Genomic DNA, 13,202 nt, shown 5'->3' on the forward strand with positions numbered 1-13,202 from the left:
GCACCTTTTTTCCCACCCCTTTCAATGAGGTTATTTCAAACATTTGGAATATGGTTAGATTCTTTTGGCATGATCTGAATTCCATCCTTGGATTCTCTGACTTCCTAAATTATTTTTAAAATTTGCATAAATTTAAGGTTCACACTTTCTATGGATTTTGAGAAATGTATAGTGTTATGTATCCACCATTATCGTATCACACAGAAGAGTTTCACCACTCTAAATTTCCTGTGCTTCACCTGTTCAACCACGCTCCTTCCCTAAAGCCTTGGCAACCATGGATCTGTTTAGCAACTCTATAGTTGCACCTTTTCTAAAATGTCATATAAATGCAGTCATACAGGATGGAGCCTTTTCAGACTGGTTTCTGTCACTCAGCAACATGCATTTAAGATTCACCCCATGGTTTTGGATGGCTTAATAGCTCATTCCTTTTCCTAAGGAGTTTTTTTGTTTGTTTGGTTTTTGTTTTTTTTTTGGAAGCAGATGCACTGGCTCTACTCCCAGAGATTCTGATTTACTTGCTCTGCTGTGGGGCTTAGGCACTGATATGTGAATGGAGATTGTATCTCCTTACCTTGGTCACAAGCACATGCACAAGTGTCTGTGAACACACACACACCCCCCTCATTAATCCAAGTCACTGGTGGCTGTACCAATGGCTTGAGGCAGTGGTTTTTATAGATTTGGTAGCTGGAATAAACAGACAGGATGACAAGATGTTAAGAACTGGTCAGGTTGGATCAGGTGAGAAGTTTCCCAAAAGCTGGTGCTTAAAGACTTAGTTGTCTTGCCAGGTAAAGTCTCTTCCTCTTGGTCCACTTGAGAACAGCCACATATAATTCTAATCTTCCTTTTCTGTCCATAAACAGGCTTTGGGAATTTTCCAAGGGGTATAACTTCTGTTTTTCATCGGAGAAACTGGAGTAAAAATGCTCCTTCCTGTGCTCACATTAAACCTTATTAGAAAGGCAGTTGTACTGTTCCAGCATTTCACCACAGAATTTGGGCTGCGGGCTTTAGGAAAAGAGTAAGATAGAGCCTATGGTGGAGGGGAAGGACAAATGCTGTGGGGAGGAAGTCAAGGTCATAGCCACTTAGGTCCTGCTCCAGAAATGGAGGGAGCAGTCCAGAAGTTCACCCTTTTCTTGCTACTTACACTGTTTTTTTCTTTTTTTAAAAAAATTAAATTTAATTTAAAATTCCAGGATACACATGCAGGTTTGTTGCATAGGTAAACATGTGCCATGGTGGTTTGCTGCACCTGTCAACCCATCAGCTAGGTATTAAGACCCACATGCATTAGCTATTTTTCCTAATGCTCTCCCTTCCCCTCCCCTGACAGGCCCCAGTGTGTGTTGTTCCCCTCTCTGTGTCCATGTGTTCTCATTGTTCAGCTTCCGTGTACAAGTGAGAATAGGCAGTCTTCGGTTTTCTCTTCCTGTGTTAGTTTGCTGAGGATAATGGCTTCCAGCTCCATCCATGTCCCTGCAAAGGACATAATCTCATTCTTTTTTATGGCTGCATAGTATTCCATGGTGTATACGTACCACACTTTCTTTATCCAGTCTATCATTGATGGGTTGTTTCCATGTCTTTGCTTTACACTGGCTTTTCTACTTCACATCTGGCTGTGTACCAGGAGACACATGTAGAGGACAGAGATATGGAATTCTTGAAACTACTAAGTCATCCCTAAAGCCTTTAGTTTGTAAGTTTTTAAGAGATATGCATGAGTCAGACATAGATAAATGCCCCTGATATCTGAATCAGGAATACATCTAACTACAAAGTATGTCCATTCTGAATTTTAATCTTAAAAGAGTTCAAAAAAAGAAAAGAAAAACAACTGTTAGGGATTAAAAAAATTCTAGGTAACAGTATAGAGTCAGAATGCATCTAGCACACTTTTTATATCTTCTACTTCTTCAGATGCTATATAATGTGACTGGTATTTATAATAAGTATTACCCAGAGGCACTGTTGATTCTCAACTGTTTTATGCAGCATCAAATATAGTTTTTATTTGCATTAGGCAGGGTTTCCGACAGAGCTAAAAGGTTTTGGTTATTGTTAATGTTTTACTAATCCTTAAATGTTGGCAATTGGAGTATGCTAGATACAATAACATATATAATTTGCATATTTTATTTTAAAAGATGCCTTATTCCACAAGTATTCTATATACATAAGACATGTATTTTCCAATTAATTAACAAAGAATTTTATGATGAAAGGAGAATCCAGGGAGCAACTGGGCTAGGTGAACCAAAAGAGTTCCAAAGGAAATGATAATCAGTATATGGAGAAAGACTTATTTATTTCTGAAAATGGATGCATACATGTAAGATGAGACCATTTCTCTTTGTGTCATACATGGTTTCAGAAAATGAAAGCAACACTTACCCCTATAGTGGAAGCCATGTAGTCTGAGCAGATCTCGGCAAAGTCTCTCCCCATTACTCCATAGTAGAGGCCGTAGAACAAAGACACAATGCCAAAATCCATGGAATCTCTAGCTTTGATTCTATTGAAAACAACAGTATAAGGAAATAAGAATGTGGCATATTTCCAAACAGCTGGAGTTTGGAAAATATTTCCTGTTGATGGTATCTAAGAGAACCTTGTGGGTATTTTTTTTTTCATTTATTTGTTTGATTTTTCTTTTTTAAATGAAATAATTTAAAATTCTCTGAATTTCCCTCAAATTGTAGCACTCAGTGCCGACTGGACAAAGGAATTCTTGAGATAGCCTTCAAGTGCTTCTTAGGACTGCAGTGCCTAGACAAGCCGACTCTGACCAGTGGTTTCAGGCTCAGCTATAGGTAGGCCTCAGCAGCTTGTAACAGTTTCCATCTCCAGGCCACACCCCAGGTAACTCCAATGGGCAGCTAACATTAAGAACCACTAGAGCAATAGTTCTCAGCCCTAAACATATATTAGCATCACCTGGGAAGATTTAAAAGTGCATTAACATATGGGCCCACCACCAAGGACTGGAGTTTAGTTAATCCGGCTTGGGGTCTGGACAGCAGTATTTTTAAAGAGCTTGTCAAGTGATTGATTCTTTAATACAACAAGGATTGAGTATGTCTGCTGTAGAACTTAGATTTTTATAAAATGCTTTCTAATGATCTTTCCTAACAAGTGCTTGAGATAGATATTATCACCCCCACTTTGCATGTGAAAACATGGAGACTTAGAAAACATTATTTGCTTGACACAACAATTGGTACATCACAAAGCCACAAATCAAGCTCACATCTTGAAGCCCTTGATTACCATGCCAGAGTTGCTACGTATTAACTGAAAAAAACTTTTTGCAAGTTAAATCATATTTCAATTATACCAGTATTCTTTGTGATCATTCCCCCAGCCAGTTTGTTTTTTCTTAAGGGAAAGATCTCTTTTAAAAGTGAATAATTTGCCCTAAATTTAATTTATGAATCTAAATAATTGCACATTTGGTTTGCTCTATCTATAAAACAATCTCAAATATCAGTGGTGAGCCTTGGTGGTTCTGATTGATTCAGGGAAAGGAGGAAAATGTGGACAAGAGTTGGGTAGTCTCTCTCTAAAACCTATTTCTGTTTTCTGTTCATTGCAGGAAGAAATGGTGAAGACAGACAGCTTTGTAGATTTAGAAGGTACAGATTTTTGGGTGATATGAACTGAGGCTTCCAACACAGGTGGTAGCTTCATCCTTTCAGGATTTGTCTGCGTATATCTGAAAATTAGGACAGTGGGGGAAATGAAGAGTATCTTCCCTCCATGTCCAGGGAAATATGTATCAATAATTTTATTGATAAAAAGTACGGTAACACACTTGTGGCTCCCTAGGAAAAAAGCTTAATACAATGATAATCATTAAGTAGTGAAAAAAAATAGTTCCTTTTCTAAAGGGTTAAGTTTTTGGTATGCCTTACTGTAGGAAAATTCATGAATAAGGATCTTGAAATCTTATGAGGTAATAATCTTGGAACAGCTATAGTTCCCAGTGATTTCAAAAAAATCCTTATGAGTATTTTTATGTTCACTAAAATAAACCAGTATAGACAGTATGTTAATAAAGACATTACAGTATCTCTCTATATCCCAACCTAGCAATAATAGATCTGTACAATTACTTTCTACCCCTTTCCTGCTAGAAAATGTTAGTTGCTCCCGCTCTGAAAGTTTTATGAAATGCTTATAAAATCAGATTGCTATGCTGCCATAGGAAGAGCCCTTTCACCCAGGGCTGACTCTCCATCCAATTGCTTTCCCTGTTTTCTGAGTAAAGGGTTGATGATCTCTCCTTTTCAATTTCTGTTATGGTCCCGGAAGTTTAGAGTAACTTTGATGTGAGAGCTATTCTGGGGGATTTGTATTTGAGCTGCTTTCCATAGCTGTGTGGTATGTCTTCATTCCCCTTTCCAGGACACAGGCTGGTTACTCAGCCTCAGTCGTGTCCCTGAGAATGCCATCCACAGCATGTCTCAGCAACCACCTTAAGTGGGAGCACAGCTCTTGGTCAAAGATATGGTTATCCCTACTTCCTTTATTTCTCCCTAGACTTTCTTACTCTTTTATACCTTTACTTGTCTTTCAATTGCTTTTTTAAAACTCCCCATCTATTAAACAATAGATATTGACATGTTTTCTATCCTTCAAATCTTTTTTATTTATCTGGTTTCCCAGCTTATATTTTTTTTCCAATTAAAATTATTTTTGAGACGAGGTCTGGCCATGTTGACCAGGCTGGTCTTGAACTCCTGGCTTCAAGCAATCCTCCCACCTCTGCCTCCCAGGTAGCTGGGATTACAGGCATGAGCCACGGCGCCCAGCCTCTTACAATTTCGAAGCACTCGCTTTTCCTCCTTTTCCAAGTATCCCCAACACAAGGCATTTCATGACTATCAGAAACCAAATTCAAGAGACCAGTGCTGTCCAATGGAAATACAGCCACAAATATAATTTTAAATTTTCTGGTAGGTGCATTTAATAAGTCAAAACAAAACAAAACAAAACAAAAAGCAGGTGAAATTAATCTCACCAATACATTTAAATACTAAAATTTCAAAATATAATTGATATAAAAATGTTTTTTATGTAAGTCTTTGAAATTCAGTATGTATTTTACACTTAGAGTACATCTTATTTCATATTTTAGGTGTTTAGTAGTCACATGAGCTAGTGGCTACTATACTGGACAACATAATTCTAGAGGTTTTAGATAAGAAGATATATATAAAAGGAGATCTAGGTACTTGAGAATTTTGTAGAAGAGAAATTAGTTCAGTAAGAATTACTAGCACAATTGTAGGTACACTGTTAATAGTAATCTTTTAAATTTGCAGACCAAATATAAATTCTCCTTAAAGCTCCTAATTTTAAAAAATTATTTTGTAGGGTGCTTCTTTCTTCCCTTTCTATTGGTTTTCCCCAGAGAAGACTATGTGTGGATATCTACTATAAAACACGTGTGCATGGAAAATTGTAGGGCCAGATGCTTCTGGATTAAGAGAACATGACCAGGTGAGTGTGCCAAGCAAGTGCTTGGAGATATTAATGTCTTAATTGGAGATACTTACTTGAAAAACAGATTGAATCCACACATTGTAAACATGATCACCAAGTAACCCACAACACCAAATGCATAGCTGAGTTTGTAGATCAAAAGAAACCATTTGTAGACCAATCTGTGGAGTGAAAAATGGGGAGAAACACAGAACGTGGTAATATTATAAAATATTTTATCTTTTTCAAAGACTTACAAATCAGTTTTTAGTTTCTAAAAGTATATTTATAACACACAGAACACAGATGTATATAGCAATAAGCATTATATGAATAGAACTGTCATGCTCATGTGTTTCTGTGTATAGGCATATGTGAATTCTTTTTAAATTTGTCTACGTCCCTCACGTGCTTCACTGAAAAATAGCCTTCAGGAATGGTTACTCTCCCTGGGACCCTGCCTCCCCACAGCGCCCCCTTCTCATTTGGTCCTAGGGTTAACCTTGAGTGGTTTCAGCAGGAGTGCCTTGGAGGTGAACAAAAAGTGGGATGAGAAGTCAAAGGGGAGTCCAGAACCTCTTCCCCAGGAGTTTTTCTTCCCTCTTGTTCTGTTGCCCCTTTTGCCCCAGCCCGAGTGCAGATATCACCAGTAGTGGGCCCAGCCCTCATCCCATGTCCCCTCCACCCAAAGAGCCCTCCCCTAGCCCAGGGGATGAAATGATGAGAGCCCCAGGCTATTTCCTTCTGCTGTGTGGAAGGGTCCTGCTTGTACCCCAGCACCTTCTGTGACCTTCCAAGGCCTTTCCTTGTTCCCAAAGGGTCTAAGTGGAGAAGGAAAAGGCTGAGGATGGAGGGTGAGTGGAGAGAATCCAGAAGGAAGCCCTCCCCTCTGCTGGTTTCCTTCTTCATTGGCAGTAAAGGCCCTTAGAAAAAAACTACAAGAAGGACCATGTGACAGCTTCATGTCTAGGAGGATGGGGGAAGAGGTTGGGAGCCCAGTTCCATTCTTGGAGGGCCATAGCAGAGGGGCTGTGCCCATTGGTACAAGAGGTGGTGGATGGAAAAGCTGGGGGCTTATCTTTGTTGCTCAAAGAAAATGAAGAGGTGGCTGGAAAGCTGCTTACAAGGGTGTGCAATGGCAGAAGGCCCTGTTTGCCTCACATCCCTTTCCCTGCACATCCTCTTGGAGTCTCTTTCCTGCTTTTCACTCCAAACTGCATTCAGAGTCTCGCTCCAGAGATTTAGCCCCACCCTCTCACCCCCAAGCCCTGAGCCCTGTCTCTGACTCTCTCACCTTCCCCAGCTCACTCCCTGTTGGCGCCATTGCACCAAATGCTTAAGATCTATGATATTACTAGCATAAGGTTTCAATATGATTTTAATAGGTGCTCTATTTCACTGAGTTCTAGTCAGAAGGGACCTTCTGAACATCATGGTTTAAATGGGTTGTGGGCTAGCCGGTGAAATGAGTTGTCATATACATCACTTCTATGGTGAACCGCCTTCTGCACTTGAAGCAACTGATATTCAAGGGCCGTCTGTGCTGCCACCTCCTCCACCAGGTGTGATCCTGCCCCAGGGGGGAGTAGGCAGGGGTGAGCTACGTGGGGGACCGGGCAGAGGTGAGCTACGTGGGGGAGCAGGCAGGGGTGAGCTACGTGGGGGACCAGGCAGAGGTGAGCTACATGGGGGAGCGGGCAGAGGTGAGCTACGTGGGGCAGCGGGCAGGGGTGAGCTATGTGGGGGAGCGGGCAGGGGTGAGCTGCGTGGGGGAGCGGGCGGGGTGAGTTACGTGGAGACAGAAACTTGCATGGGCTGCAGAAGTTGGCTGAAATTACTGTGAGGCTGTGTGGCCTCAAAAGGAGGCCAGAGAAGGCTTTTGGGGTCTTTCTGCCACAGTGACTCTTGAGCCATGGGTTCTTTTCATTTTTCAGTACTGAGAAGCTTAGATCATTGCTCAGGGCAGCCAGATCAAGGCGGAGGTTTATGTTGCTAAAAGTGGTGATGGTGGAGAAACAGGCAAGCTCTGAGAAGGTCCCCTCTACTAGGCCCCCAACACCTGCCAGTACCAGAATATGGTTCCTTGAACTCCACACACACTGGTGACCCATCTCCTTGCCTTAAGGGGCCTCTCTCAAACTTCTGCCAGCATTAGAGATGTTCTAGGACTAATAACCTTTAAACTGCAGGGTTTCTCTGTGCAAAGCGGTTTGTTGAATTAATGAAGCCATAGCATGCTTTTGGGAGCAGGAGCTTTGCAGCCAAGTAGTTCTTTGGTCTGATCCAAGGCTTTGCTGCTTACTGCCCATGGGACTTTGGTCAATTTACTTGGCATTCCTTCCTATGATTGCCTAATTTATAACGTGAGGATAACACTAGCTCCTAAAGTTCTTCTGAAGATAGTGTGAGCTAATGTATTGATGTTTATTGACTTGGCACACTAAATGCTCAATATGTCATATCACTGTTATGGATGTGTTCAGTTTTCCAAATCTCAAGCCCTACTTCTTCTGCCATTTTCCTGCTTATTGGGGGTACCTATTTTCAGGAACAGTAGAGTCCAGAACTTCCTTTCTACCCAGACTTACACTGTAAGGCAGATAAGCCAGATAGGAGATTGTTTAACTGCTTCAGAGCAGACTCCAAAAGGAAAGCTTGGCCTTGGGTTGGATTCGATGTGATCAAGCCCAGCTCTTTGTGGCTAGTGTGTGTGTGTGTGTGTGTGTGTGTGTTTTGTTTTTGTTTTTGTTTTTTTTTTTTAGGTGGAGTCCTGCTCTGTTGCCCCGGCTGGAGTGCAGTGGCGTGATCCTGGCTCACTGCAACCTCTGCCTCTGGGTTCAAGTGATTCTCCTGCCTCAGCCTCCTGAGTAGCTGGGATTACAAGCACCTGCCACCACACCCGGCTAATTTTTGTATTTTTAGTTGAGACAGGACTTCACCATGTTGGCCAGGCTGGTCTCAAACTCCTGACCTCAGGCGATCCACCCACCTCGGCCTCCCAAAGTGCTGGGATTACACGTGTGAGCCACCGCATGTGTGGCTTATTTCTGACCCTGAACTTCACTGCTTGCCAGGCAAACCAACTGTAGTTGAGAGGAAACTCACTTCCCCTTCTTTGGGCACCCTATCCTGAAACAAGAGCTTGATGTGCTCTCAAAGAGAAACAGTAGGCTTTGAACTGCTGGTGCTGGAGACCACTGCTCATGGGTCTGCCTTCTACAGCAATGCTGATTTCTTCATCCAGCTCCCCTAGCCTGTAATGAAATCCTCTGCTTCCAAATGGAAGATAGTTAAAATGTGACTCACCTGTAATACAATAATTAAGCAAAGATCCATGGTAATTCTGGGGCCTATTGCCTCTTATGTACAGGAGCTCCATCCTGACTGCTCTTCTAGAAGAGGCCCTACTTCACCTTGCTCACTGATGTCTCTTCAAATGGCAGCTGAGTTTGCTTTACAAAGTCAGTGGAGCCTCTTGACTCTCAGACTATCCTCTAGAGCTTGGAGTTGTGCAGGCAGGAAGAAGCTGAGAGGACATGCTTTGGGCATGGGAAAGAGAGCGGACATATGCAAGCCATCAAGGGTAATGAGGCAGCATTTGGATATTTCTTGTAAAAAAGTTCCTCTGCATTGCACGAACTGATGTGCACAAAAACACTGCCTTTAGGTAGGGTAATTCATTATACAGTGGATAGGCGAACCATTCTCACAGAAATACAACATAGATTATATCCAGGGGATGAAAACAAGCACATTTTGATTCATCCCAAACTCAGAGCACTTTCACAAATCTTAAATAACTTAGAATATTTTCTAAGAAGGAGAAAGGTACCATACATTCACTTTACCGACTGATAAGCCAGACACTACAAGGGCTGTCCAAGATCCCAAATTGGCCAGTTTATAAGGTCTCCTACCACCACCCAGACCTCTTCCTCTTTAGTTTAGTGGAACTGAACTAAAATACTCATAACATGAATTCATGTATTTGGATATCCATTTTTATCATCACATTTATTTACCTGATTTCTCATTGGATATTTTTCCTTCTCCTAACTTGAAGGAAAAGTTGACATATGTGTTTCCTACTTTTTTAGAGGACGAAAACAAATGTCTAAATAATCATAAAAGTATTTCACTGAAGCTTATGATGTATTCTTCCAAAAGGTCAAACTTAGCATTATTTTATCACTATTTTAAATTTTACACACTTTATCTCATTCCAGTTTTATCTTGATGAGGATATGGATTTTATCCACAGAACAGGAAGGGCAAAAGCAAGCCTGTGGGCACAGTATGTGATGATAAGCACTTTGGAAAGATTTGTGAATGATACGATGGAGTTATACAAATCTTTGGAGGCTGACAATGGTAATTAAAGTGACCATTGGAATATTAAACCATCATTTGTTATTAGAGTAATAAGTTGTCCATGACTTATGATTTATTATATATTTTCAGGTTGAAACACAACTTTCAACTCTTGCTCTATTTTAAAATGTGTGACACAACTTATAGTGGAATAAAGAAAAATGCTGAGGTAAAAATAAACTTGCAAATAATGCTCTAGAAATTTTAAACAATAGTTTCACTTCTCTTTCTTCTGCATTTCACTAGCTAATATTTGAAGTAATAAATTTTACATGCATCTCTGAATTGCCATTAAATAACGAAGGCAAACTAAGACCAGTGTAGCTAATTTCTCAATTGTTTTGCTACCAAAGGTAAAAGACACGTAAAAGAAATGTAACCCCCCCACTCCCCAACCCAGGAAAATGGCAATAAAATATGCTTTTTAATATTTAAAATAAAGGGGCTCCTGGGGAAGGAATGTATGGAATACATACCGTGGTGTCTTTCCTGAGAGAGGTTTTCGGGTAGCTCTGAAGAGGATGTAACTGGTAATAACGGAGAACATCCCCCACATAGACAGAAACCGCCACCAGTATAATTTTATCGTGAAATATAAGGGGACAACCCACATCTGCAACAAGGTCACCAGCTGTCAGAGAAATGAACAGGAAGTCTCTTTCAATGACCAAGTGCCTGAATGGCATCTCCATTATTAAATGAGTCTGAAGCATCTCTGGGAGAACCACCTTCACCATCATGTCTGTACCATGCAACTGGTTCACCATCAAACTGTAAGCTTCCCTAGACAGGCCAGGCTATGGGGAGTATGGGCACAATTATCTGAAAATTCCAATGGGAAACAATCCAAAATACCCGCCTTCTGTCACTTCCTTTCATCTGACTATTTTAGATGAAAGGCCTTTGGGGCCTCCATAGAGATGTGATTTTGGACAAGGGAGCCTCACTTTAGTTGTATAATTGGGGGTACAGATGCCTGCACTGCTTCCCTGCACTCACTGAGGCAGGGATCAAATGAGATCAGGAATGGAAAGCACTCTGAAAACCATACTGCACTACACAGAGCCCAGAGGCTTTGTTACTATCATGTACCCATATGAAAGTGACAGCAATGTCAAAGGAGGAAGTGGAGGTCAGAGTTTCAGAGAAGCCCCTGGGATGTCTTCTGCCTGCAGTCCCAGGGCACTCTGCAAGGTTTCCTGTTCATTTGGTGCATAAACCCTTTGTGATCTATGCCATTGACCTGAGTCCAAGTAGCCTTCAGAGGGTCCTTTAATCTGGTCCCATTCCCATAGGTCAGGGAGCAGGGCAGAGTGAACTGACTGTCTGTGGGTCACTGATGTGATATGGTTACCATAGCTACACTCCTATTCTTCGAAGCAGGCCTAGTACCAGCTAGCCACCCCTCTTGGGAAAAGCAGACAGCTTTAATCAATAGCAATACCCTTTGGTCTTTTATGTTTTCTCGCATTCAGACTAACCACCTATTATTTGCTCAGAATGAACATAAGGGGAATGGCAAAGAGGTTTTTGTCTCAAGGGTGTACGTTAACTAATTTTTAGTGGCAGCCTGCAGCGCTCTGTTGAGGATTCTGAGCCTGGATCCTGGTTTAGAGGTAAAGTCTTATGATCAGTTAATGAAGTCTGCCAGCAATGTGGGAAGAGTGGTTAGAGCTTGTTTATCGCATATTCATCATCCTGAGTATTAAAAAGGCTGCTGCCATTTGTTTTCTTTACCTTCTCAATCTTCGCAATAGAGAGGCTTAGAACAAAAGAGTCTATGGATATATTGTTGGATCCTTTAAACAGGTCTTGGTGATAATAGTCTAAGGTCAATAACTAAAGCTCTTGGACAGGACTTCAAGATAGAAATGAGAAAGGCAAGGCCACAGCCATTCTTCTTTCAATGTCAGATAAGAAGACATTTCCCAGGCTCATCATTCTCTTTTGATTGGTTCATCCTCATAAATGATCTGAAGTCTTCTTAGAATTGCTCTGAATCTTCTTTCAGAGAACCCTATAGTTGTTATCATAGATATGCACTTGAACAAAAACACACACGGAGCAAGTCTGAGGTGAGTATCTGAGGAGTTTGGGAACAAATCCTATAACTTAAATTTTTGTTTTTTTTAACTTCAAGGAATACTTTCAGGGAAAAAAATCCACTGTTTAATCTTGCCTCCATTTATCAGGTAACTGCTTTAAATTTCTGTCCTACTTTGTGGGTGTGGAAAATGAATGAGTTAGCACCTTTATGAAATTGAGATAAATACACATACACAAATAGGAAAAACAAGCTTTACTTAAGGAAGTAGAATAGTTTTCAAGAGGACCCGAAACCATATGCTAAGTAACGAAGACTCAAGATGTGCTTACTTAAGCATTCAGCAACTTTGACCCTCTGCTATTGACAGTAAAAGTATGCAGTACCATGGCCTGGTATGGTGGCTCATGCCTGTAATCCCAGTAGTTTGGGAGACTGGGGTGGATGGATTTCTTGAGCTCAGGAGCTTGAGACCAGCCTGGGCAACATGGCCAAACCCTGTCTCTACAAAAATTAGCCAGGCATGGTGGTATGTGCCTGCAGTCCCAGCTACTCAGGAGGCAGAGGTGGGAGGACCACCTGAGCCCTTGAGGTTGAGGCTGCAGTGAGTTGAGATCATGACACTGCACTGGGTGACAAAGTTAGACCCTGTCTTAAAAAAAAAAAGTGTGTAGCACCTTAACAAAAATCTCATCAGCATATTGGTCATTTATTTTCTGTAGCTGATTTTGGAGATAGTTCTTTATCATAAATTATACATTTGCTGACTTAAAAGATCATTACTTTTGGTAGTAAAGAAGGAAATGGACATGAACTTCATCTTTCAAAGTCTGATGATCTGTCATTTGCATTTTTCCTCTTTCTATTTTAAGAATTTGATTCATTCTTATATTTCCCCATAAAATACTGGAGTTTTTTAAAATAAAAACTTGAGTTGGTTCATTTTAATTCAGTGGAACTACTATGCTCTTATATTTTGTACTTTAGATCTAAGCCAAAATATAAGACTAATCAATTTCTTCTAATCCATGGAGTTACAATCCATGATAGTTTGGAGCTACAGCTGGACTATATTTTAATAAAACCAGTTCTCTTCCTATAGATCTATAAGTATGAACAATTTCTAGAAGATGTCAAATTTCTCTTGATGCCTAGATTTAATTAATAGTGAATAACAATGTTCAATGTACAGACATAGTACTTTTAAAAATAGGCTTTGGAGATCAAAAAGGAAAAGAAAGCAAAAAATCATTAGAATGTATTATGTATGCAAATATTTTCTTAACTA

At 40.7% G+C, this 13,202-nt stretch overlaps 1 protein-coding gene and 1 long non-coding RNA gene across 7 annotated transcripts in view; one reads left to right on the top strand and one right to left on the bottom strand.

The window, feature by feature from the left end:
• Positions 1-13,202, bottom strand: part of RNF175 (ring finger protein 175) — a 53,433-nt gene that overhangs the window by 11,354 nt on the left and 28,877 nt on the right. For 5 of the 6 annotated variants that reach the window (XM_054554612.2, XM_054554611.2, XM_054554607.2 and 2 more), the window contains exons 4-6: positions 10,347-10,501; positions 5,574-5,681; positions 2,407-2,527 (exon numbers count right to left, since the gene is read on the bottom strand). In XM_054554612.2, the coding sequence (XP_054410587.1) occupies positions 2,407-2,527; positions 5,574-5,681; positions 10,347-10,501 (384 nt within the window). The remainder of the gene's footprint in view (positions 1-2,406; positions 2,528-5,573; positions 5,682-10,346; positions 10,502-13,202) is intronic. The other variant, XM_054554613.2, reaches the window with a different exon arrangement.
• LOC134761311 (uncharacterized) lies at positions 9,758-10,082 on the top strand. Its single transcript, XR_010139809.1, has 2 exons — positions 9,758-9,870; positions 9,961-10,082. It is a non-coding gene; the product is annotated as an uncharacterized LOC134761311 (long non-coding RNA).

This window comes from Pongo abelii, chromosome 3, assembly GCF_028885655.2.
Source record: "Pongo abelii isolate AG06213 chromosome 3, NHGRI_mPonAbe1-v2.0_pri, whole genome shotgun sequence".
NCBI classification, from domain to species: Eukaryota; Metazoa; Chordata; class Mammalia; order Primates; family Hominidae; genus Pongo; species Pongo abelii.